Source organism: Medicago truncatula, chromosome 7, assembly GCF_003473485.1.
Source record: "Medicago truncatula cultivar Jemalong A17 chromosome 7, MtrunA17r5.0-ANR, whole genome shotgun sequence".
Classification (NCBI taxonomy): Eukaryota; Viridiplantae; Streptophyta; class Magnoliopsida; order Fabales; family Fabaceae; genus Medicago; species Medicago truncatula.
Genome location: NC_053048.1, coordinates 53,644,672 through 53,672,653, shown reverse-complemented (window position 1 = coordinate 53,672,653; position 27,982 = coordinate 53,644,672). Strand labels below are relative to the sequence as shown.

The 27,982-nt window shown below is 33.3% G+C and overlaps 3 protein-coding genes across 4 annotated transcripts; all 3 read right to left on the bottom strand.

Moving 5' to 3' along the window:
• Nucleotides 1-245: 245 nt before the first annotated feature.
• Nucleotides 246-4,453, bottom strand: LOC120577156 (uncharacterized). Its single transcript, XM_039828226.1, has 3 exons — nt 4,302-4,453; nt 3,106-3,612; nt 246-2,401 (listed from the first exon to the last, which is right to left on the bottom strand). Exons 2-3 carry the CDS (start codon nt 3,610-3,612, stop codon nt 635-637), a joined length of 2,274 nt encoding a protein of 757 aa, XP_039684160.1. The 5' UTR covers nt 4,302-4,453; the 3' UTR covers nt 246-634.
• A 4,109-nt stretch (nt 4,454-8,562) lies between these two features.
• On the bottom strand, nt 8,563-11,668 carry LOC11423161 (uncharacterized). The gene is made up of 3 exons (XM_024771117.2): nt 11,626-11,668; nt 10,431-10,937; nt 8,563-10,222 (listed from the first exon to the last, which is right to left on the bottom strand). The coding sequence occupies exons 2-3, from the start codon at nt 10,935-10,937 to the stop codon at nt 8,798-8,800; spliced, it is 1,932 nt and encodes a 643-aa protein (XP_024626885.2). The 5' UTR covers nt 11,626-11,668; the 3' UTR covers nt 8,563-8,797.
• A 6,712-nt stretch (nt 11,669-18,380) lies between these two features.
• LOC11425649 (uncharacterized) lies at nt 18,381-23,862 on the bottom strand. Of its 2 annotated transcripts, none has more exons than XM_024771417.2 (3): nt 23,549-23,725; nt 21,797-22,303; nt 18,381-21,100 (listed from the first exon to the last, which is right to left on the bottom strand). In XM_024771417.2, the coding sequence occupies exons 2-3, from the start codon at nt 22,301-22,303 to the stop codon at nt 19,346-19,348; spliced, it is 2,262 nt and encodes a 753-aa protein (XP_024627185.1). In that variant the 5' UTR covers nt 23,549-23,725; the 3' UTR covers nt 18,381-19,345. The 2 variants fall into 2 exon arrangements, with proteins under 2 accessions (XP_024627185.1, XP_039683711.1); XM_039827777.1 differs by lacking the exon at nt 23,549-23,725 and adding an exon at nt 23,732-23,862 and having other exon boundaries at nt 18,969-21,100.
• Between the last annotated feature and the right edge of the window lie 4,120 nt (nt 23,863-27,982).

Below are 27,982 nucleotides of genomic sequence, written 5' to 3'. Positions count from 1 at the left end.
CCATTTTATGCAAGGTTACTAATCCATTCATCAATAGTCGTAAGATATCCAATCATACTCTATCATGAAAAGTTGCAGTGATTTCATCCATCATGAAACTATTCAATTGTATGCTACACTATTCAAACACACTCATGTATGATGTTCAATATCCATTTATTATGAGATGGATATTCTAGAAACGTCAAGCTACCATTCAATCAATGTTGTATAAATGAATGGAAGACCAACACATAAAAACAAAATTTCTAACATTCTTCCACTTGGACGACATTTTGATTTTAAAATAAACATACCATACCAAAGAAAAGAAAATAAATTTTTTGAAATCAAAATAAACCAAAAAAATATGGACAATGTGTCTAGTCATCTGGCAGCCTTAGAACACAATTTAAAGTCAGGTAGGACAACCATCAGTACATTCTAAACCATTTTGTTTTCAAAGGTCAAAAACTCCATGATGATGACAGAGGCATGTATCTTAAAAGAAAATAACTATTGACTTCTACTCTTTAACTTAACCAATTGGCACAAATATCTAGCTAACACTACCATCTCCATTGAAATATTTTTCTTCTTGCGCTAAAATTGTAGTCCCATGATCTGAACAACAATAATGCAGCATTATTTTGCCTCATGTACGAGCCTTGCGACAAGGATTGAAAGGATCTTGGTGTGTCTGGATGTCTTTCTTTTTCTGTCTCTTTGGCACATGCAGGAATTCATTTGCTATACATTCCAATGCTCTAACGGTTAAGGGTCTGTTCCTAGAGCTCTGTCTCCTCGGATTCATATCAGGCTGTTGTTCCAAAGAACCAACATCACAAGGGATTCTCAAAGGCTCCTGAACTACTTCCTGAGAAGCAGATGTTAGACATGGATCTTTTGCCTTTAGGCCTTGCTCATTTTCGGCTGCCATTGCTACTGTTTTGCTATTTTCAGACTTCGATGGTGCCTGAGGTATGTTGAAGGTGAAAGATTCAGATTTTTCAACTTTAACACAAGAAACACTCGTGCGTTGATAGCTGTTGTTGATAATGCTTTTTCTGTCATCCTCTTCCACACTTCTGTCTGCTGAAGAAGTTGAATTTTCATTCTGCTGATGACTAACTGGACCGCAAACATTTTGGTTTGCATCTAGAAAGCTAGAAGACCGAGAGAAGCCTAAACATCCTGAAGAATTCTCAACAATGCGGCTTTTCTCTGATTTGACACAAGCAGTCAATTTCCTCCGTTTAATAGGAACGGCTGCATGATTAGAATCACCTGACCTTACTCTCTGATTGAATTGATGTTTTATGATCCTCGTCAATCGATTATTATCAAGATTATCATGTGTTTTTTTACTGGCAGCACCACTGTTAGATACACCTCTGCACCCATCGGTTTTGTTGATATTTTTTTTGTCACATATCAGCCTCTTAGCTTCCACCTTCCTTGGTGAATCATCAATTGAAGAGCCACCCTTACTTTCTCTCAGAAGACTAGTAGTCATCGTAGAAGCATCTTCTAATTCAACAGGCAGATATTTCAATTGTTTCGCTTTCAGCTTCAATAGTTTTCCTTCAGAATATCTATTGGTATCAATTACTGTTAACTTTGTCGACTTCTGTTTAATGCTTTTAGGCGCATCCTTGCTATGGTTTACCTTCCTCGTATATTTAAACCCTTTATATTTTTTACATCCAACATCTACCTCCACTTTAGTCACAGATTTCAATTCCCTTAAAGCAGATGACTTTCCACCATGCACCAAACTGGTATCAATAACCAAGAATTTGATATGATCTTTACTGTAAGTAGAAGACCGGGGCTTGAGGTAACATTGACGATGATCGTCAGACAAATCATCTTCATTTGATCCATTTTCTGGCTCTTCCTCATTGCAGCTACCAACTTTGGCTTCTTCTTCTTCTTCTTTGAGCAGGAGAATATTCGGTTCAGCAACTACTTTTCTCAAGACATCACTAACAGAATCAAAGTAATGGTCACCTTTCACAAGTTTTCTCCTTGAAAACTTCTCAACACCAGGAATAAGAAAAACCAGATTATCATTGGAGGTAACATAGCCTCGATACTTTGGTTGCTCAGAGTGCCAACCTCTTCCCAGCAAGCGGGGCCAAACAGCTTCCCAGAAGAGATCATTACTTTTGGTTTTGCTCAGCCGAAATCCTGTCAAATATTGAATTATCTCACTAAGTCCAAGAGAAGACAAAGATTTGCAAGCTGGTGCTGGAAACGCTTCAACGTCCTTCCCAGGTTCCATGCCAAGCCTAGTGAGGTCTCCCTTCTCCTTACCAATACCTACAGCTTCCACAAGTACGCCAAGTCCAACAGTAGACTTCAAAAAAGATATGTAATCTTCTAGAGAAGTTCCGCCCTCCATAAACGACTTTGAAATCTGTGTATAAATATAAGCAAAGTGAGGACTGAAACAAATTATATATATATATATATAACTGGAGTGATTTAAAGAAAAAGGGTACTGGTATGGACATAGAACATCAAATAATTATGGTATGTCGCAGTAAAATGATAATTCGCTTGGTTACTCCATCGTAATTACATTGTAACTATCAAATGCACAAAGTATGTAAAATTAAAGAAATAAGATGTTCCATAAAATAGTGAAGCTTTCAGTTTGTAACATCAAATTGCCTAGGAAAAACAATCTAAGCATCGTTCGGAGCTCATAAATAAAATGCATTTCCAAAAGATAATTTAGTCCCTTATTCCTAGTGACTTTTATTCTTTTACATGGTTAATAAATTTGCAAAATATAGACAGACAATCATTATACATGTAGTGCACCACATAAACCAGATTACTGTTAAAACAAAATTATTAATATCATGAAATATTACCACACTTTGAGAAGGAAGTTAAAGAAGGCTATATTTAAAATTTCAGGAAAAAAATCAATATCAGAACTTGCAAAGAAATTCACATTGGTTAAAATATCGTAAGAGAGACATGTGAGAATGAAAGAAAATTTGAAACAAGTAAATGTGATCATATAGGCTAAGCCAATCTGTCAGACAAATGGAATATACTTTTGCAGTTCATTATTAATAGAGGAGATGAAGATGAGACATAGTTGAATACCTGTGACAGAGCCTCTTGAGATTCTTCAGAGACATGAGGAATCAAGCGAGACAATAGTTCATGTTGCCTCGGTCCGGCAAAAAGGTTATGTCCTATCATACATTTTCTCCCTTTTTTCTTCCTGCACTTCGACCATCTAAGATATCCATCAGTTTTGTAAAACTTTCCATAGTAAAATGAAAGCATTTCCCCCATCCCTTTGTTCTCGATAAATTGTTTTATATGAGTAAAATTCTTCCGAAAAATAAACAAACCTAGTACAAAACTATTTGTATCAGCATCACTCCATGCGTCTGAGATGGGTAAATCAATTGAAAAGGAGAGTGATTTATCGTGAACATCTTCTGAATCAGCAGGATTCATTCGAAGCGAAAGCTGGTCTGATTTTGCAATGACAGAAGGAATTTCCGCCTGGTATGCATGACCTATTCGAGGACTGAATTCAGGGTCTCCATCAGACGAATGGTGCATGAAAATATCATTATAATTCTGGTTAAAGGACACCATCTGCCAAGAAATATAGGAAAACAAAACCAGATAATTAAAGACTAAAATCGCGGCTTAAGAAGAAATGTTATAAAGGAAATGTAGATTAGATTACATCATCAAGAGCATACTTTAAGTATCAATTATAACAAGGCATAAAAGTAATATAGTGTTACTCACCAACCAACCAACCATTCATATGTACCAAAGCCACTGGTTTTTGAAAGCATCATACAAGTTAACAAAAGAATTTAGATTTGAAAACTATAAGTATGAAACTCTCCGTATGGAATTGTTACATTGTTTTGTAAATGGTTACGAAAAAACGATAAACATGAAAAACCCCACCTCAAGAATTTTGAATAGTAACAAACAAGAAAATCAAACCCAGAATCAAAAGTGTAGCAGATTAATACATGATAAAAGCAACTAAAAAGTGAAGAGTAAAATCAATGGTGGAAACCATAGGATATAACAAAAAAAAAAAAAAAACAAAGACATTGATGAACAACACAAAGATTACAGACCAAACAGTGAAAAGAATTAAGCACACGAAATATGTTATTATCACAAGCAAAGCATAACAGAAGGGTTGTTGATTGCTAACCTTCGAGGATGATAAACAAACATCAAGACCAAGTATACATAATAATAATTAATAATAATAATAAATGGGAGATGATTGTGCAAGAAAAAGAGAAGCAACCTACCTGGTTTGGTTGGGTTGGGCTTCGTGAAGAAGTAGCTGATGCCTGCTAGTTAGTATACCTGTGTTGTGTTGACGTCGTGAATTTCGTATTTAAATAAGCAAGTCCTTATGTTTCAAACTTCAAATTGTGTTTCTATCTAGTTTAAACACGATTTATTACATGTTCGTTTCATCTCCTAAAATATCAAGTATAATAATTTTACTTGTATAGTGTTTGATTCGTAAAAGTTTGTCATGTTATACCATGTTGTTTTGTCTTTTGTTGTTTAATTTGGTACGTACTGTTTAACATATTAGACGTACTCTTCGTCCTTTTAATTTAATTACTTTACTTTCTCCTTAACTTCTAAACTAATCTCTTCACTTATGAATATATACTATCATATTTATCTAGTTTTTGGTTGGAAAGCAAAACAAAAACAACTAAGATTCTAGAGTCTATGGAGAGAAGGTCCATGATACCGGTTGGAGGAGAGTGGTGGATCCTGAGGTTAATGCTAGAAGAAGTTCTTAACTTAGCTATGAAGTTTGTACAACTATTTTCTTCTTAAAAGGTTTGAGCAATGCAAACATGCCAAACTTAATGAAGAAGGTTTTAAAATAGAGAGGTTAAAATTAAAAAAAGAAAAATCAATAAATGATTGACGTGTATGATCCACATTAGCAATAAAAAAGAATCGATAAAATCTTTTTTTACTTCAATTTTTTTAACTGGTCAAAATATTTTTATTTTTAAAATTAAAAATAATCCACATCATAAAAAAAAATTAGATGGATAAATGAGATAATCGACATCAACAAAAAGGAGCTCAAATGTGATGGGACAAAATCCTTAAAATATATATAGGGGACTATTATTTAATAGGGGTTAAAACTCCATTTAACCCATTATTTAATACCAACTATGTATCTTTGTATTTATATGTATTTTTTTATATGTGAAATTCTCTTTCCCTACCAAAACGCGTATGGGTTTGAGAAAGAGATCTCAAAATATTTTATGAAATGGGAGGGATTCCAAAAAAATATAGCTAGAAAAGCTATTTCAATAGCAGCGCGACATCCAAGATGCCTATACAAACCTAATCATTCTTTCAGAAGAATAATTAGAACCAAATATGTCTTTAGTATAAAAAAAATGGTAATTTCTTTTTTTAACTTAGAATTTTTTTTTTTATTTCAACTTTTTGATTGAAAGATAGAAAAAAATGATATGATTCAACCTCAAACCTACTTAAATTATCTTTGAAAATCTCCCTTCAAAAAATTAAAATTATCTTTGCTCGAATTTTAAAATCTAGAATCGTGAAATTTGTTTTTTTTAACAATATACACATCAAATTTTGAAATTCAGACTCATGAGACACACAAACACATTCAAGAAATTGAAAAAAACTACCATTCATTAATTAAAGTAGAACAACAATAATTCATAATAAATAACATCAAATTGAAAGTTTTTTTTTTTTTGTCTGGAAACCCAGACCTTGTATATATTATGCATTGTTCTTAGCAATTGAGCGGAGTAAAAAATTGAAAGACTAAGGGTGCGTTTGATTTGCTAAAAAATGAAGGACATGACAGAACAACTCTAGTTGTCCAGTGTTTGATTTGTAAAACTGTTTCAGATACAGGACAAACTGGAGGAACAAGACAAAAACTCATATTTTTATCCCTCACCAAACCACAGCACAACTTTTTGTCCCACGTACAAGTTGTCTAAAATACCAAAATAGCATTTTGTCCCTCAAAAATCGTATAAAACAAAAAATTACTCAATGCCATAAAAAATTTGTCTTGTGTTGTTCTGCCTTGTGTTGTACTGTTCTATCTTGTACTATTATGTCCAATACTTGCTGTTTTGCAAACCAAACACACCCTAAGTTAAATACATAAATCTTAACAAAAAAGATACATAAATTATTAAAAACATAATAAATTGATCACAAACATGATAATGGATGAGACAAACCAGTAGAACTATCGCAAAATGATATGTTTTCTTCATCGGGTTCAAACATAAAAGTCTTGATAGATTTATAGTATCTCAATTTCCCTTGTGATACTTACCAATCTTCTAAGATTTTTGATATTTTACATGCCGATATTTGTGGTCCTTATTCTACCCCTTCTAAGTCTTGTCATAAGTATTGTATTACTCTTTGTTGATGATTTTAGTTGATTTACTTGGATAATTTTGATGAAACAAAAAAGTAAAATTAGAGGTCACTTGGTTAATTTTCGTTCTTATATTGAAACACAATTTTCTAGTTGATTCACTTGGATAATGGTGTGAACTTTTATGCACGACTTGGACAATTTTGAGGGCATTATTTACCAAATAATGTTTGTTGAGTGTCCTCAACAATATGGTACTGTCGAGAGAAAATACCAACACATTCTTAATGGCTTATCTAGTTCAACCAAAGTTTGCAAGTTTAATATATAAATCTATTTATGTACTTAAACAAGCTAACAGACAATTGTACTCTAAACTTTCTGATTCTCTTTTTTCTCTTGGATTATTCCCTTTTTACTATCACTTTACTGCCTTGATAATCTATGTGGACGATATAGTACTTACAGGTAATTAACTATTTTAATGAGATCCAACAGGTAAGTCTTTCCTTCGTGATAAATTCAAGATTAAAGGTTTAGGACAACTCAGATATTTTCTTGGTCGTGAAGTTGCTAGATTTTCTTCTGGTATTATATTGAATCAAAGAAACGATACTCTTAAACTGTTAGGTGATACAGGTATGTTGGATACCAAACCCTCTTCCACACCATATGATTCTTCCTTAAAATTGCATCGCACGCAATCTGCTCTGTTTGATGACATTACTCAATATAGGAGACTAATAGGTAGACTTATTTATTTAAACACAACAAGGCTTGATATAGCCTTTGTTGTGCAGCAACCAAGTCGACACGTTTCTAAACATAGTCATGTGCATTTTCAGTTCACAACTCGCATCCTACGATATTTGAAATCCTTCCCTGCTCAAGGCTTATTTTATCCTTCCAATTCTGATTTATGTCTTTCTTGTTTTGCAAACAGTCATTGGGCTACATGTCCTACTAGGTCAGTTAAAGGATTTGCAGTCGAGATCCAGTTCAGAAGCGGAATATAGAGCTTTGGCTAGCCTCACTTGTGAGATTCAATGGTTACATTACATTTTCAATGATCTAAACATTTATTTTCCTAAGCCAACTTCTATATATTGTGCTAACCAAATTGTGGTGTATCTAGCTCATAATCCCACCTTCCATGAGCTGACAAAACACATCAAAATCGATTGCCACATCATAAGAGAAAAATTGGAACTAGGAATCATCAAATTATTTCTTACTTCTTCTGCTGCCGAGATTACTGATCTGCTAACAAAACCTCTAGCAAAACCAGCATTTCTCCATTTGATTTCCAAGCTTGGTCTCATCGATGTGCATCCTCCAGCTTGTGGGGGGAGTAATAAATGTAATTACTTTGTAGGTTTAGTTGTAGTATTTTGGTTTTGTCATTTTGTTAGATAGTTTGTTAGTCTCCTTCTTACATTTAGGAAAGTCAGTTTGGATTCTCAGTATATAAACATTGGGGTCACCTTTCCATATAATTGTAATATACATTTTTATCAAAGAATACACATGAGACATATTCAACTTATATTTCTCTTTGTTGCCCTTTTTCTCAATATAATTATTCCAATTTTTACCAACCTTCATTGCTAATTCATTGAGTTTGAACTTTAAGTTGTTTATCCAAACATGACATATATATAATGATAAAATAAGAATGGATGGAAATTATTATCTCCTCAATGTCTCGAATGATTACTTTGGTTATTTGATGTGAATTTTTTCTGCTTTTCTAACTCTAGATGGAGTAGATGCGATTTCATTACAAGGAACATGAAGAGGAGACTTACCCTTTAATGTCGGGTTACAATGATTCTACCAATTATTTCATTAATAGCTATAAGATATCAAACCATATTGCAATGGTTCCATCCATCATGGATATCTTCTATCATAAGCTACACTATTGAAGTTCACTCACCGTGTGATGTTCAATATCCATTTAACAAAAGATAGATGTTCCGGTACCAGTCAAAATATAATTCAACCAATATTGTATAAATAAATGGAAAACAAACACATTGCAAAATTTCCAACATTGATCCACTTGGACAACATTTTGATTTATTCAATAAAATAAAAAAATAACCAGAGATAAGGAAATTTTGGAAATCAAAACAAACCAATTTTTTTTGTACAGTATGTCTATTCATTTGGCAGCTTTAGAACACAATTTGCAAGTAAGGCAAGAGGAGCATCGATACATTCAAAACCAATTTGTTTACAACAGTCAGAAACTCCATGATGACAGATAGCAGGTAGCTTAAAAAATTACAACAATTGACCTCTACTCTTTAACTTAACCAAGTAACTTGCAAATATGTAGCTACCTTTACCACCTCCATTCAAATGCTTTTCTTCCTATGCTAAAACTGCAGTACCATGATCTGAACAATGACGAGGCAGCATTGTTTTGCCTCTTTTACAATCCTTGCAGCAAGGATTGAGATGATCTTGTTGCGTCTGGATGTCTTTCCTTTTTTGCCTCTTTGGCACATGCAAGAATTCATTTGCTATATATTCCAATGCTCTAACTGTCAATGGTCTTTTTCTATTGCTCTGTCTCCTCGGATTTATATCAGGCTGTTGTTCCAACGAACCAACATCACAAGGAGTTCTATGAGGCTCCTCAACTGTTTCTTGAGTAACAGATGCGAGACGTGGATCTTTTGCCTTTAGCCCCTGCTTGGCTTCTTCCACCATTGCCATCATTTTTCTATTTTCAGAATTCGAAGGAACCTGCGGTATGTTAATGCTGAAAGACTCACATTTCTCAATTTTAACACAAGAGACACTCATGCATCGATAACTATCATTGAGAATGTTTTTTTCATTATTCTCTTCCACATTTCTGTTTGCTGAAGAAGCAGTTGAACTTCCATTCTGCTGATGACTAACTGAACCACAAAAATTTTGGTCAGCGTCTCGAAAGTTAGAAGACCGAGAGGATCCTGGTTTAACTGTCAACTTTGTCGAATTCTGTTTTATGTTTTTAGACAAATCCTTGCTATGGTTTACTTTCCTCATATATTTGTGCCCTTTATATTTTTTACCAGCAGCATCTACATCAACTTTACTCAATGAATTAATAGGCACATATTTCAATTCCCTTAGATCAGATGGCTTTCCGTCATGCACCAAACTAGCATCAGTAACCATGAATTTGATGTGATCTTTACTGTAAGAAGAAGATCGAGGCTTGAGGTAACATTGGCGATGATCGTCAGATAAATCATGTCCATTTGATCTCTTTTCTAGCTCTTCCTCATTGCAGCTACCGACTTTAGCAGCTTCTTCTTCTTTAAGGACGAGAATATTCGGTTCAGCTACTACTTTTTTCAAGACATCGCTAACTGAATCAAAGTAATGGTTACCTTTCACTAGTTTTCTCCTTGAAAACTTCTGAACACCAGGAATAAGAAAAACCAGATAATCATCGGAGGTAACACATCCTCGATACTTTGTTTGCTCAGAGTGCCATCCTCTTGCTAGTAAGCGCGGCCAAACAGCTTCCCAGAAGAGTTCATTATTTTTGGTTTTGCTCAGCCGAAATCCTCCTGTCAAAGATTGTAATATATCACTCGGTCCAAGAGAAGACAAAGATTTGCAAGTTGGTGCTGAAAACGTCCGACTGTTCTTCCCAGGTTCGACACCAAGCCTAGTAAGGTCTCCCTTCTTGTTACCAATCCCTACTGCTTCCACAAGAACGTTTATTCCAACAGTAGACTTCAAAGAAGATATGTATTTTTCTAGAGAAATTCTGCCCTCCATAAACGACTTTGAAATCTGTGTATAACAAATACAAGCAAAGTGAGGACAGAAACAAATGATATATATAAAGAAAAAAGGCACTGATACGGGCATAAATGTTCAAATAAATGTTGTATGTTACAATCAAATGATAATTCAATCAGCTACTCCATTATAATTACCATTGGAATATACATATGAAGTTCATTAACAACAGAGAGGATGGGATGGCACAGTTGAATACCTGTAACAAAGAATCTTGAGATTCTTCAGATACATGAGGAATCAAGCGAGATAATAATTCATCTTGTCTTGGTCCAGTAAAAAGTTTCTTCCCAATCATACATTTTCTCCCCTTTAACTTCATGCACTCCGACCATCTACAATATCCATCAGTTTTGTAAAACTTTCCATAGTAAAATGAAAGTATTTCCCCCATCCCTTTGTTCTCGATGAATCTTTTTATCGGAGTAAAATTCTTCCCAAAAATAAACAAACTAAGTAGAAAACATTTTGTATCAGCATCGCTCCATGTTTCTGACATGGGTAAACAAATTGCATAGGAGCGTGATTTATCATGAAAATCTTTTGAATCAGCAGGATTCATTTGAAGTGGGAGCTTCTCTGATTTCTTAATCACGGAAGGAATTTCCGCCTGGTATTCCGGACCTATTCGAGGACTCGATTCAAGGCCTTCACAAGACACATGATCCATGAAAATATCATTATAATTCTGCTTAAAGAACACCATCTGCCAAGAAAAATAGGAAAACAAAACAACATGAGCAATTTTCAGCCAAGATTGCAAAAATTGGCAATACGATCTGAAACATCAAAACCCTCACTTCAACATGGTTACCTAAATCACTCACGTTAAAAACTATTATTTTTCTTTGTCAATAAACCAAAAATTGTTAATTTTTTTTCTTAACACAACTTCATAAGTGCACAATACAATGACCACGACCAAGGGAAAACATATAAAGTAAAAAAAAAAAAAACCTTATATGAATCAACTAAAACGTGTAAATAAATAAATGAAGATTAAAATAAATCGTGGAAAGCAGAAGATATAACAAACATGCACATTCATGGATAACAATCAATCGAAATATTGAAAGTATACATGTTTGTCCCTATAAATCAATGTTATTTGTCACACACATATACAATAACAAAAGCACGTTGGTTGATCAAGTTAAGGGTTGTTGATAAGAGAGAAAGGTGAATGAATGAATATTTTGTTAACCTTTGAGGGGAAAGTGATTGATAGAAACGTTGGTTAAATGCTCTAAGGTATTTTTTTTCAAGGGGTAATAAGCATCAAAGACTAAAGTTAATAATAATAACAAAAATAAATAGGTAAATAAATGGGTGAAGATATTGTGAGAAGTTTGTGCAATAAAAGATGTTAACGTAGAAGGAGAAAGAAAGAGAACCTGGCTGGTTCGGTTTTTGTGAACGAAACAACAACGAGGTGATTGAATTTGCAAAGCAAACACTAATGAACTACTACTAGTAGTTTTTTATATGTTTTTTTTTTTTTTTTTTTTTGTGAATGTTTTATTTTATATGTTCACTTTTATAACACACCTCGAGTTATTATAACGTGACACACAAGTTGGAAAAGAAGGACAATATATCTTTTTTTCCCCTTAACCCTGCCTTTTGAAAAGAGTTTTTAACAACAAGTTCTGCCTAAAGATAAGTAAAGTTAGTTAAAATTATTATGATTAGAATTCAAATTTTGATTTTCTTGAACAAATTTTTTTAATTAAAGTTTATTAATTACTTGAATTCAATAATTTTGTTTGATATTGTATGCTCTTTTTTTGTATTTTGTTGTATTTATAAATTTTCTTATATTTAACTTTTTAATATTTTTAATTTGATTTGCTTAGTTTTAGTTTTATCAATGGACTCTAGGACGACGTCGTACCCTTATAAACCCATGGTGAGTGAGTCTACCCCTGAGATATGTAAGCGCACTAAATCTTTCCTTCGGATGTTGATCGATCGGTGGTGTCTAGACCATAGAGGTTAAAGTGGCTTCATGACCATAATCATGGAGACGCATGTATTATCTTTTATATTAAGAAAAAAGAAGAAAAAAAAATCACTGAGTTCCTGTGGAAGTCAAAGTAATGGTATTGAAAGAGGTAAAAATAAGAGAAAAGAGGGGTTTTGCTTAGATATTCGGTGTATAGTCTAAAAATTACAAAATGGTGGTACAAAAGCTCACTATAACATATTTTTTATTTGTAAAACTGTTTCAGGTACAAAATAAACTGGAGACAAGGAACAGGATTTTTATCCCTCATCAAACCACAGCACAATTTTTTGTCTCACGTACGGATTGTCTAAAATACAAAAATAGTATTTCGTCTCCCAAAAATTGTATAAAACAAAAAATTATTCAATGCCATAAAAAAATTGTCTTATGCTATTCTTTCTTATACTGTTATATGTACAGTACTTGTTGTGTTTTGCAAACTAACAATGAAGCAAAGACCAAATAGAAAGAATATTGATGACAATATATGTTGTAAGTAATTATCATTTTTGAACAAAATACCAATATCCAAGATTCCAAGTCAATGCAATTAATTTCACACAATCAAAATACGAGATGTGTATATCACAATTCACAACTAATGGTGCATTTTACGTAAAAAGATAAATAAATAATAAAACCACGTTACAATCAAGTAAATTTGAATGGTTATTTATCCTTTTATGTACTTGGGTTTGTCTATTGGGGGTAATCCGCATCGTCATAGTTTTTGGGATCCTATTGTGCATCGAATTAAAGCTAGACTTACGGGTTGGAATAGCCGGTTTCTTTCCTTTGGAGGACGTTTGGTTCTGTTAAAATCTGTCTTGACTTCTCTACCTGTCTATGCCCTTTCTTTCTTCAAAGCTCCATCAGATATAATCTCTTCCCTTGAATCTTTATTTAATAATTTTTTTTGGGGGGAAGTGAGGATCATAGAAAAATTACTTAAATAGGCTGGAAAACTGTTTGTTCCACAAAGGAGAATGGAGGTTTGGGGGTGAGACAATTGAAGGAATTTAATAGTGCTTTGTTAGGTAAATGGTGTTGGCGGATGTTGTTGGACAGAGGTGGTTTGTGGTATAGTGTCTTAGTTGCCAGGTATGGCGAATTAGGTGGCAGGTTGGAGGTTGGGGGCCGGAGTGTGTGACGCCCTAGTTGCTATTTTATTTATTTTGATTTATTTAGAGTCTTTTTATATGATTTTAAATAATATTGTGGAGTATGTGGTGTGTATTATTTTATTATATGGTTATTTTAATATTAATTAGAATAAGTGGGAAATAATTATTATTTTAGAGGTTGGGGAGTTAATTAGGAATTAATAGAATTAAGAGGAGTTTAATAAAATAAAGGGGAGTTAATATTTTGGGAGTTAGGAAAGAAATAGTCAGAAAGCAGTGTACGTGCAAAACAGAGCTTTTGGGAGAAAAGGGAGAGAATAGCAAGTAGAGCCAAGTGAACCTGAATTTCGGTGCATTTTTCCTTCTGAATTAAGATAAGGGTGAGACTAACTCTCAATGATTATAATATATAATTTCGGAAAATTGATTTAACATGAATTGTTCTTGGAATAGGAATTGGGGGATTAGGGTTCTAATACTGATTTTGAGTTGAAAAGTGTAGGAGACATGTTAATTATGCTTAGAATCATGATCATATCGTTTTTAGGATTTTGTAACATTGCTGTAATCAGAATTGGGAAAGGTTGGGATTGTTGGAGAGAATTTTGAGAGATTATGCAAGTTGTTGGAATGAGCTGAATTGTTGTTGTTGATGCATGTTTTATGTTCCTTTAGATGCCTAGTTGTATATTGAACCTGTAAACATCTGTTGGAAAACGTTTTGGGTGATCAGGGAATTAAAATTGGGTTTTGGAATGAGAAAGGGTTTGAAACCCGTAAGTTTTTGCACTGCCCAGATGAATGGTCGCTTAAGCGAACTACCCGTCGCTTAAGCGAGCATTCAAGCAAGCAACCCAGAATTCTGAATGTCAGTTCGCTTAAGCGAACCGTGAGCGAACCCGTAAGCGAAAAATTAATTCCTCTCTGCCAGAAGTTCGCTTAAGCGAACCGCGAGCAAACCATTAGCGAGCAGAACGCCAACTCTCTGTAAGCAGGTCGCTTAAGCGAGCCAGCCGTCGCTTAAGCGAAGTAGGTCTTAGTCAGCCACTCTTTGAATTTTGTTTCGTGCACTAGGGAATCCTTTTGAGCATTTTAAAATGTTTCTTTCAACTTGTATGACCCTGGTATATGCACTAAATCCTACTGAAACACATTGGTAATTGAATTGGTTGAATATAGTGAATTTTGAATATGATTGAGTATGAAACCAAATGAATATATATTATGTCGAAGAATCTTGTTGTTATGAGTCGTTGTGTCATAGTTGACTAAGTGATGGAGTATGTCATAATTAATTATGTACATTTGTTGTCGTCGTTGTTGTTGTTGAGTTGTATGTAGATATACACAAGTGGAGTCAGTTGCATAAGCATATATATAAAGCGGGAGGGCTCTTGCCCTGGAACGCCTTGTCGTTCAAAGCGGGAGGACTCATGTCCTGGAACACTTTGTTGTTCAAAGCGGTGAGGGCTTATGCCCTGATGAATGCTTTAACCATTCAATATCCGGTGAGGGCTTCTGCCCTGTAAATCGGTACCACATGCATAGTCGCATTTGTTGAGGAGTCTTAGAGGTGTTGTGATGTCATTGCATGAGTCGTCGTTGGTCGAATTGCCATATTGTTGATGATGTGGTTGATTATGAGATATAAATATATATTGGATATTCATTGATATTTTAGGGTGTTAGATTCAATTGATGATATTATATATTATTATTATTGTTTGTGAATCTCACCCCTTCTGCTTGGAAATGTTGCCCTTCCTATGGGTAACTTGCAGGTGATCCTGAGTAGTAGGTGGTGGCTCAAGTGTCTAGGGCTCTGATACGTACGAGATGAGATTACTTTATTATTTTTCATTCCTTATGTATCACATTTTTGGATTATGCTGATGCAGCCCTTTATGTTGGTTGTTGAATTAATTGATGAGTCTTTTATGCCAAGATTATTTTATGGAGAATTAAACGGTTGATATTGGTTGTTGTTTTAATAAAAAATATTCTGCCGCAATTTATTGAGTTTAAATTAAGTAGTTTTATATTCTATTTAAGAAATTTTGAAAAGTAGTGTGACATGCCCGTTTTGGTGCTAAACTCTGATGTCATATTTGTTATTTAATTGTTTTGGGAAAACGGGGTGTTTCAGAGTGTGTCGTGTTGGTGGAGGGAGGTGAGTCGTATTAGGGATAGTGTTGGCGAGGGTGACTGTGGGTGGTTTGTTGGTCACGTGGCTAGGAGGGTTAGAGATGGTTCTGATACGTTGTTTTGGTTTGATAGGTGGTTAGGGGATGTTCCTTTCTGTGTCCGTTTTCGCAGACTGTTTGAGTTAACGGAGAATAAGCTCATGTCTGTGGCAGACTTGTTCTCTGTTGATTTGGAGCAGCAGGGATTTTTTTGGAGGTGGAGGCGTAGTTTGTGGCAGATGTTAGCAGAGTGTAGGGCTTTACTTCTTGATGTTATCTTGTCTCCGAATGTTTCAGATACATGGGTTTGGCTTCCTGCTCCTTTAGATGGATACACTGTTTGTGGTGCTTATAAGGTGCTAACCTCTCAGGACTATTCTGGTACGGCTCCTGATGCGGAGTTGGTGTGGCACAAACAGGTTCCCTTGAAGGTATCAGTTTTTGCGTGGAGACTCATCCGGGATCGTTTACCAACGAAGAATAACTTGATTGCTCGAAGGGTGTTGCCGACTGATATGTCCTTATGTGTCGCTGGTTGCGGTCATCCTGAATCGGCTCAACATCTTTTTTTTGTTATGTAACACTTTTGGTTCACTTTGGCATATGGTGCGTGATTGGATTGGTTGTGCGGGGGTGGATGCTGATAATATTTTCGACCATTTTCTTCAGTTTACTTATTTGACAGGTGGTGTTGTTTCTAGACGTTCTTTTATGCAACTTATATGGCTTCTTTGTGCATGGGTCGTGTGAAATGAACGAAATAATCGTCTGTTTAATAATGTAATAACTCTCATTCCCCGTTTGTTAGACAAGGTTAAGATGTTGTCCTTAGGATGGTTGAAAGCTAAAAAAGCTACTTTTGTTTTTGGTACCCAGTAGTGGTGGTCATGCCCTCTTGTTTGTTTGGGTATTGGTTAATGTAGTCATGTTGGGTTGATTTTGTATTTGTTGTAACTCTTGATTCCTGTAGTAGTCTCTAAGACACACTTTATGCTGTAGGGACTGCTTTGTTATATAATCTCATTTTGACTTTTTCAAAAAAAAAAAAAAATCGAGGTATGATGATTAACTTTCTAAAACCAAAAAATATTAAGCCAATCATGAGTATAGTTTTTTTTTTTAAGGATGGTATATTTTTTTTATTCTTATTTCAATTTCTATACTTTATTAGTATCATGATTATTATTATTATTAGAAGACCATACATATCGGATGATTATAATTTTTTTAAGACCATACTAAAACCTTCTTATTGAATAGTACTACTACTACTATTATTATTATTATTATTATTATTATTATTATTATTATTATTATTATCATCATTATTATTAGGCTTAATTGCACTTTTCAACCCCTATCTTTCCAAAGGTTGCGGTTATGGACCCCTAACTAATTTAAATACAAATCAGCCCCCTATGTTTTGATTCTTTGGCAGTTTTGGACCCCCAGTCCATTGTTGACTCGGTCAACGCTGACGTGGCACCCTAAGTGAGGTGTCACGTGTCAATAATTTATTTTTTTTTGCCTTGGGGGTCCAAAATTGCCAAAGAATCCAAACATAGGGGGCTGTTTTGTATTTAAATTAGTTAGGGGTCCATAACCGCAACTTTTGGAAAGATAGGGGTCCAAAAGTGCAATTAAGCCTTATTATTATTATTATTAATTATTATTAGTATTAGTGTTATTATTATTATTATTATTATTATTATTATTATTATTATTATTATCATCATTATCATAATAATAATAATTAGATTATTACAATTTTTCGATAATAAAGATTGTTGTTGGTGTCATTAAAAAAATTAGATTGTATTTTTTGTTATATTGTTGATGTCATTGAAATAGATAATCATGGTTAGTTTTGTTGTTACAGCAACAAACATTTATATTTTAGTTTTAATCAAAATCAAAATTTCATTTAAAAAAAAAAACATTATTCATAATTTTCAAACTTTAATGAAATAAAAAGAACGGAAAGAAAGACACTCACGTGTCCGTCTTTTCGCTAATCAATATAATTTGCACTACAAATAGTGTGTTGGAAAGAATAACTTTGGAAACACATACTCTAACCTAATAAATTTGAATGGTTAGATCTTCAACATAACCAAACATGAGTTACATAATGTTTTGCTAATGCTCATTTATTTTAAACATTCACTCTTTTATTAGATGAAAACTATGTTAATTTGACTGTTTTACAAGATGTCATTATCGATGGATTCGTATTAATTTCAGCAATAATAAAAAGGCGAACTTTAAAAAAGTTAGTGTTGATAGCATAACTTTTCTCTTTATAGATAAAATTTAGAGAGGAGGAGGAAAATGTTAGTAGCAAAGATTGAATCATAGACCTCATTTGGAGACACATATCAAGGATAAGATTATTTGTATATAATAATAGTATAATCGTATAAATATTATACAAATAAGATGTTTCCACATATACGGAAAAACAAAACTATAAGGAATTGTAAGACTTTGTATTAAACCTAAATAACAAGAATAGATATACAATTAAGTGCAATAATAAAGCGGACAAATAACATGGTAATTCCGTTGTAACCAGAATCTAGATTGAGGTGGCAAAACATAAGTTACATAAAGGAGTCCAGACTAGATATAGTGTGAAACTGTAGCTTCTCATGGTAAAACCAATCAACCTGATATGTCTTGGATATCACAAAATAGCAGAGTCAAATATTCATCAGCCATGGAAATTACATCCTCATCACTACTTTCTTTAGTTCCACCAATAATAATGTTGCTACTATGCAAAACACAATCACTGCTATTGTTTTGCTCAATGATCTTTGATAAGGCCTTACTTTGATCCAATATAGAATTGAACATATTAAATCCACTCATTCTAACAACAGCATTATTCATCCCAATGGTATTGAGATTCTACTAAGATGAAATTTTAGGAAATAAATAACGGCCATGGCAGTACTAAATGTTAAGAATGTATTGCACATCATGACAATAATATAAACATGAATCATAATCTCTTGTCATGACAATTTATCCCCAGATCTATACACATATTGATAAAATAAGAAGGGATAAAAATTCTTATATTTTGAATGTATCGAATGATTACTTTGATCATAGGATGTGAACTTTTTCTGTTTTTTTCTGACTCTGGATGGGGTATAAGCCATTTTATTACAATATTATTGGCATATATACCAAGACATATTTTGAGGAACGTGTAGAGAGAACCCACCATTGTATGAAGGCTATTAATCCATTCATTAATAGTCGTAAGATATCCAATCATACCCTATAATGAAAAGTTGGTGATTTCGTCCATCATGAAACTGTTCAATCATATGCTACACTATTCAAACACACCCACGTGTGATCTTCAATATCCATTCATTACTAGATGGGACATTTTAGAAACGTCAAGATACCTTCAATCAACGTTGTATAAATGAATGGAGGACCAACACATAAAAACAAAATTCCTAACATTCTTCCACTTGGACGACATTTTGATTTTAAAATAAAGCATAACATACAAAACCAAAAAATTATGGACAATGTGTCTAGTCATCTGGCAGCCTTAGAACACAATTTAAAGTCAGGTAGGAGAACCATCAGTACATTCTAAACCATTTTGTATCCAAAGGTCAGAAACTCCATGACGACAGATATGCATATGTATCTTCAAAATAAATCACTATTGACCTCTACTCTTTAACTTAACCAATTGGCTTGCAAATATCTAGCTAACACCACCATCAGTCCCATGATCTGAACAACAACGATGCAGCATTATTTTGCCTCATGTACGAGCCTTGCGGCAAGGATTGAAAGGATCTTGGTGTGTCTGGATATCTTTCTTTTTCTGTCTCTTTGGCACATGCAGGAATTCATTTGCTATACATTCCAATGCTCTAACGGTTAAGGGTCTGTTCCTAGAGCTCTGTCTCCTCGGATTCATATCAGGCTGTTGTTCCAAAGAACCAACATCACAAGGGATTCTCAAAGGCTCCTTAACTACTTCCTGAGAAGCATATGTTAGACATGGATTTTTTGCCGTTAGGCCTTGCTCATCTTCAGCTGCCATTGCCACTGTTTTGCTATTTTCAGAATTCGATGGTACCTGAGGTATGTTGAAGGTGAAAGATTCAGATTTTTCAACTTTGACACAAGAAACACTCGTGTGTTGATAGCTGTCGTTGATAATGCTTTTTCCATTATCCTCTTCCACACTTCTGTCTGCTGAAGAAGTTGAATTTTCATTCTGATGATGACTAACTGGACCACAAACATTTTGGTTTGCATCTCGAAAGCAAGAAGACCGAGATAAACCTAAACATCCTGAAGAATTCTCAACAATGCGACTTTTCTCTGATTTGGCACAAGCAGTCAATTTCCTCCGTTTAATAGGAACGGCTGCATGATTAGAATCACCAGATCTTACTCTCCGATTGAATTGATGTTTTATGATCCTCGTCAATCGATTGTTATCAAGATTATCATGTGCTTTTTTACTGGTAGCACCACTGTTAGATACCCCTCTGCACCCATCAGTTTTATTGATATTCTTTTTGTCACATACCAGCCTCTTAGCTTCCACCTTCCTCGACGAATCATCAATTGAAGAGCCACCCTTACTTTCTCTCAGAAGACCAGTAGTCATCGTAGAAGCATCTTCTAATTCAACTGGAAGATATTTCAATTGTTTCACTTTCAGCTTCAATAGTTTTCCTTCAGAAAGTCTATTGGTATCAATCACTATTAACTTTGTCGACTTCTGTTTAATGGTTTTAGGCGCATCCTTGCTATGGTTTACCTTCCTACAACCAAAATCTACCTCAACTTTAGGCACCGAATTAACAGGCACAGATTTCAATTCCCTTAAAGCAGATGACTTTCCACCATGCACCAAACTGGTATCAATAACCATGAATTTGATATGATCTTTACTGTAAGTAGAAGATCGGGGCTTGAGGTAACAATAGCGATGATCCTTAGACAGATCATCTTCATTTGATCCATTTTCGGGATCTTCCTCATTGCAGCTACCAAATTTGGCTTCTCCTTCTTCTTCTTTGAGCACGAGAATATTCGGTTCAGCAACTACTTTTCTCAAGACATCACTAACAGAATCAAAGTAATGGTCACCTTTCACAAGTTTTCTCCTCGAAAACTTCTCAACACCGGGAATAAGAAAAACCAGATAATCATTGGAAGTAACATAGCATCGATACTTTGGTTGCTCAGAGTGCCAACCTCTTGCCAGTAAGCGGGGCCAAACAGCCTCCCAGAAGAGATCATTACTTTTGGTTTTGCTCAGCCGAAATCCTGTCAAATATTGAATTATCTCACTAGGTCCAAGAGAAGACAAAGCTTTGCAAGCTGGTACTGGCAACGCTTGAACGTCCTTCCCAGGTTCCATGCCAATCCTAGTAAGGTCTCCCATCTCCTTACCAATACCTACAGCTTCCACAAGTACACCAAGTCCAACAGTAGACTTCAAAGAAGATGTGTAATCTTCTAGAGAAGTTCTTCCCTCCATAAACGACTTTGAAATCTGTGTATAAATATAAGTAAAGTGAGGACTGAAACATATGATATATATAACTGGAGTGATTTAAAGAAAAAAGGTACTGGTATGGACATAAAACTTCAAATAATTATGGTATGTTGCAGTAAATGATAATTCGCTCGGTTACTCCATCGTAATTACATTGTAACTATCAAATGCACAAAGTATGTAAAATTAAAGAAATAAGATGTTCCATAAACTAGCGAAGCTTTCAGTTTGTAACATCGAATTGCCTAGGAGAAACAAACTAAGCATCATTCGGAGCTCATAAATAAAATGCATTTCCAAAAGATAATTTAGTCCCTTATTCCTAGTGACTTTTATTCTTTTACATGGTTAATAAATCCACAAAATATGGACAGACAATCATTATACATGCAGTGCACCACATAAACCAGATTACTGTTAAAACAATTATTAATATCATGAAATATTACCACACTTCGAGAAGGATGTTAAAGAAGGCTATATTTAAAATTACAGGGAAAAAATCAATATCAGAACTTGCAAAGGAATTCACATTAGATACAATATCGTAAGAAAGACATGTGAGAATGAAAGAAAATTTGAAACCACTAAATGCAGTCATATAGGCTAAGCCAATCTGTCAGAGAAATGGAATATACTTATGCAGTTCATTAACAATAGAGGAGATGGAGATGAGACGACATAGTTGAATACCTGTGACAGAGCATTTTGAGATTCTTCAGAGACATGAGGAATCAAGCGAGACAATAGTTCATGTTGCCTCGGTCCGGCAAAAAGGTTATGTCCTATCATACACTTTCTCCCTTTTTTCTTCCTGCACTTCGACCATCTATGATATCCATCAGTTTTGTAAAACCTTCCATAGTAAAATGAAAGTATTTCCCCCATCCCTTTGTTCTCGATGAATCGTTTTATCTGAGTAAAATTCTTCCCAAAAATAAACAAACCTAGTTCAAAACTATTTGCATCAGCATCACTCCATGTGTCTGACATGGGTAAATCAATTGCAAAGGAGAGTGATTTATCGTGAACATCTTCTGAATCAGCAGGATTCATTCGGAGTGAAAGATGGTCTGATTTTGCAATGACAGAAGGAATTTCCGCCTGGTATGCATGACCTATTCGAGGACTGAATTCAGGGTCTCTATCAGATGCATCGTCCATGAAAATAACGTTATAATTCTGGTTAAAGGACACCATCTGCAAAGAAATATAGTAAAACAAAACCAGATAACTAAAGAGTCAAATCATGCCTTAAGAAGAAATTTATAAAGGAAATGTAGATTAGATAACATCATCAAGAGCATACTTAAAGTATCAGTTGTGACGAGGCATAAAAGTAAAGCAGTGTTACTCATCAACCATTCATATTAACCATGCCACTGGTTTTTGAAAGCATCATTCTACTTAATGAAAGAATTTAGATTTCAAAACTATGAGTATCCAACTATCCCTGTGGAATTGTTACTTTGTTTTCTAAATGGTTACAAAAAAAAAAACGATAAACATAAAAAAATCCACCTCAACAAGGTTACCTAAATGAAATCACTCACATAAAAAGCTATAATTTTCCCTTGTCAATAAACCAAAAAATGTCAACTTTTTTTCTGAAAGACACAATTGTTGACGCAGCTTCAAAATGAATACACCATGCAACGAGCAAGGGAAGACATTGAAAGTGAAAAAAACCCTTATATAAGGGTGAAGAATTTTGAATACCAACAAACAAGATAATCAACCCAGATCCCTCTTGATCCTCTTCCATCTTATAACATTTATTCTTAAGCCATGATCAGATAACATTTATCTACATGATTGGATAACTCAAATCTTGTAGATTAGATAGCATAATCAAAAAGCATACTTAAAACATGAGCTGCAATTGTAACTACGCATAAAAAGTAATATCTATCCCTAAGGAATTGATACTTTGTTTTCTAAATTAACAGCCCTTGCATATTAACAGAGTATTAGATCTCAAATATTTTCACTTTAATAACTATCAATCAACTCGGGGTCAGAATAGAACACAAGCAACATGGAACAATTTTCAGCTGATAAGCCTACGAAAATTGGCAATACGATCTGAAACATCAAAACCCTCACTTCAACACGGTTACCTAAATCACTCACATTAAAAAATATTATTTTTCATTGTAAATAAACCGAAAATTGTCAACTTATTTTCTTGACACGGCTTCAAAAAGTTGAAGAATTTTGATTAACAAAGAAGCAAATTCATGAACAACGCGGAGATTAAGTACACGTACTACATTACAAACCAGATACAGTAAAAAATTAGTGGAAATATTGAAAAGCTGAAAATATTTGAAAGTATCGTGCTTTGTTTATTATAACACGCATAACAGAAGCAAGCACGTTGAACAAGTTAATGATTGTTCATAACAGAGAAACGTGAATAATATTTTGTGTTGTGTTTTTAACCTTTGAATTTGAGCAAGAAACGCTGGTTCGGTTGAATGCTAAGTAAGGTTTTGTTTTCAAAGGGTAATAAGCATCAAAGACCAAGTATGCATAGGAATAACATGAATAAATAAAATAAACAAATAAATAAATAGATGGGTGAAGATATTTGAACGTAGATGGAGAAAGGAAAGGGGAATATACCTGGTTTTATGAATGAAACAAACGATGCAAAGCATATGAAGAAAGCAACGCACAGTGAAATGAAATGAAATACTACTACTACTACTGCTTCTTGTTATATTTCCGTAAGTTACTTTTTAAACGTGACTCGTCTGACTCACTTGTGTTGACATTGGCTGGCTTTTTGGATTAGGTTATAAGCTTTTTTTAAAGAATAAGACGTGTTTGGTAAAAAGTTTTTTTAATTAGCTTATGACTGTGTTTGGTAACACAAAAAAGCTAATTTATAGTTTGTTAGATTAGCTTATAAGCTCGTTAGATGAAAACGTAGCGTGTTTGGTAACAAGCTTTTTTCATGAGCTTATAACGTTTTTTGAAAAGCTATTTCAAGTAGCTTTTTAACTTATAGCCGGTAGTTTTTTATATTTTCTTCCAACTTTAACCCTATTAATTTAAATTAATTATTTTTTTAATTAAACAACTACACATATTCATCTTTATAAACCGCCCCATTTTTTCTCTTAAAAAAATGTCACTTTTTTTTTAAGGAGCACTTTATATATATATATATATATATATATATATATATATATATATATATATGTATGTATGTATTTTTTTAAGGAAATGTTTTATATTTTGCTATAACTAATCTGCTGTACATCACATAAAATATAGTTAGCCTATTTGTTTTTTTTTAAAGGAAAAAATAACTAGTCTATTGTACATTGTAAAATTTTATATATTCTAGCTTACATTTTGTTTCCACCTTTCTCTTATTTTTGGGATTCATAAAGCAGAGATCAAAATTGTCGGTGAATTTTTTTTTAGGATTAAAGGTCGAAGAATTTTTTTATGGAGACTAAGACCAAAAGTTTGAATATTTATAGGGACCAAAAACATATTTAACTATAATTAAAAATATTAAAAAATAAATACATTACAAAAAAAATGTGTGTGTCTATATGTATATTAAAAAAAAATGTCATTTTATGTCATTTTATACTTATCAGCCACTTCAACAGCTAATTTTACCAAACACATTATTTTTAATAAGCAAGCTTTTCAGCTATAAGCTTATAGCTTATTTTTACCAAACAGAGTCGTGTGTTTGGTAAAATTAAGCTATAAGCTAGCTGATATCTGATAGTTGAAAAGTTAGCTTGTAGCTGATCGAAATTAAAGTGTTTGGTAAAATTAGTTATTGAGGTGGTTGTTAAATATAAAATGACATAAAAGGACATATTTGTCTTTTTTGTTTTTTCATAAATTATACATATAATAATTTTTACTTAATGTATTTCATTTTAATTATTTAAATATATTTTTAAATATTTTCATCACCAAAATTCAATTTGACATTTTTGATTGAACAAATTTTTTTTGATAAATTTTATTTAACTAAAATTGCTTTACTATTTATTGTAAATTAAAAAAAAAAAAAACGAACAACAAAAATATAAAAAGCAGAAGACATGAAAAATGTCCCCTAAAAAAAGGGATATAAAACTTCCACTAAAAGAAAGTGATATCAAGCGTGGGTAGTTACCTTGCCTATCAACGTGATGTTTATTAAAAAATAATAAAATTAAATTAATAAGGTTAAAATTGGAAGAGAGTATAAAAAGCTACCAGCTATAAACTAAAAAGCTACTTGAAATAGCTTTTCGAAAAACATTTAAAATTAAAACAACCAAGTCCTTAAGTTACTTGTGTGCGTGAGGTTAGAGCCAAAAATAAATCTCATGTGTCCTTGCTTCCAATTTTATTACTGATATAGAATCGGGTTATAGAATCGTCAATCGTACTAATATATATACCGTGATTATTTACTTTTCTTCATCTTCGACGTTTATTAAACTTGGTCAATTACTTCAAATTTTAGACGCTTCACACAACTAAACGAGAGGTTTGCGCACATTTGTTGTGTTCCCAAAAATGGATTTTTCTCATTTTGATTTTTATACTTGAAAATGAGTTCATATATGCTAATTTTTGTCTAAGTTTGTTATTGATTTAGAATATATGTTTGCCTTCAAACTATATGATAGGACCATGATTGCCCCGGTTATGAAGAAGATAATGAAGTCTGCTACTTGTCATTTTATGCCCTCTTCTTAGAAGAAGAGCTCGTCGTTACATTGTATAGAGAGATTAAATCAAGAAAAGAAGGTTTGAACTTTGACGGATCTTGTCCAATTGCCTCCTCCTATAAAAGTGATTGTCTCTGTAGAACAATCCAATATTGTGACCATACTTTCTTTGGCAAATAAAAGAAGTGTTAAATATGTTTTTGTCCCTATAAATATACCAATTTTTCCTTTTAGTCCCTCTAAAATTTTCCTTCAACTTTTAGTTCTTAAAAAAAAAATTATCGTCACTTTTGATCCATCCTTTAAAGTAAACTCATATGTAAAATTCATATTTTTGAATAAAATTTTGCAGAAAAAATTCATAATATTATAATAATCTCTCCAAAAAATTCTAATTTTTTTTGGAAAAGATTTTTACAATATTTTACACATTTATGCACAATTTCATTAAAAAAAAACTAAAATTAACTCAAAAATAGGGACCAAAAGTAGTGATTGAAAATTTTATAGGGACCAAAAATTGAAGAAAATTTTTAGAAGGACTAAAACAAAAAATTAGTATATTTATAAGGACCAAAAACATATTTAACCCATAAAAAAAAGTCCGAAGGCGTACCTTTGAGTGAGTTCTCTCTATCATATGCATTTATTCTTCATTTTTCTTTTGTTGAATTGACCAAATAACTGATCTTGTGGCTATCGTTTGCTTAATATTTACGCTTGTTTTATTTGACCGCAAGTTTTTTACATTTTTTACGATATTATTGTGTTAAAGCTTGCATATCACATTTTGGGTAATCTTATGTGTTAATGGTTAGCCGTTACATTTTGGATAATATTATGTGTTGTATTGTGTTCTATTTTGTCATACTATGCTTACAAAGTGTATATGTTTAGAACAACTATCACCACTACGTTGACTCCTTTATACTAATTTTAACTTGCTTGCTAACACATTCGCCGAAACTTTATACACACACCTACCAATGAGCTATAAAGTCAGCAACTTTAGAAACCTTACATGTCAAAACAAGGGTTAAATATATTTGACATTTATAAAGATATCAATTTTTCATAACAACTCTACACTGCTGCAGCGTCAAATTTGATGGACCCAATTCTCTAACTAAATCTCTCACCTCTAAGTTTCGTAATCCGACGCGCTTCTTCTTTATAACTTATATCAACATGTACTCTTTTTCCTTTTACCTGCATTGTGTATCTTAAAATAATTATTAATGATCAGCCCATGATCAAAATTAATTGAATATCGCACCTCCACCAAATTAGCATTCCTTAAAGTAAGAATACAACCATAAGCTCCCAATTAAGACCCGAAAGAAAAACCAACCTCTGAGGAACCCATAAAGCACTGAAAAACCAATCATTCATTATCTCAAATTTAGTGTATCATACTTTCTGTCTTTTATGTGCGTAAAATTTTGCGTACGTTCGATAACACCCTCTCAAACCTCTAATATTATAATTGAGAATTTTTGTCACAAAAACCTCCAGCCAACCCCTAAGTGTCACACCCTCCACCAAATTAGTCTTCTCCTCGTCATGGTGTAACCTCATCCAACTTCTTCAATCTTCACTATATGAGAAAGTAACAAAGCCCAAATTAAAACAGTTATCTTGTTGAGTGGACTTGCTTGAATATGCCTTTCCCTCCCTTCAACATTTTCCTTTTCAATTTATCCATAGTCTCTCCTATCTCTTGCCAAAAGTCTCGCAATCAACTTGGGCGACAAAACTCATTCTTTATATGTCTCACGTTCTTCGATTTGTAACTTGTAATGCTTCAAACAATGTAGTTTTGGCTTACTTGACTCTTCATTTTCTAAAACCATCCCTCCAACACTTTGAAGTACACCATCTTAAATTACTAATATTTCTAACAAATCATTAATACAATCGGGGCAGCACTTAGGCTTTGTTTGCGAGTTTGGAGGGGAAAGGAAGTGAGGGTTTGAAAGAAAAAAAAAAAAAAGAAGGAGTAAGTGGAAGAACATTTTTCTTCAAAATATAAAACCCTCCCCATTTGAGGGAACTAAAAAATTGTATTTGATGAGGGGTTTACTCTTAAAGTTAAAAATACATTAATCATAAGTATTAGTTTATCACTCTCTAAAAAAATTATCTTTCAAAAAATGTGAAAGATTTATCAATTTCCCCC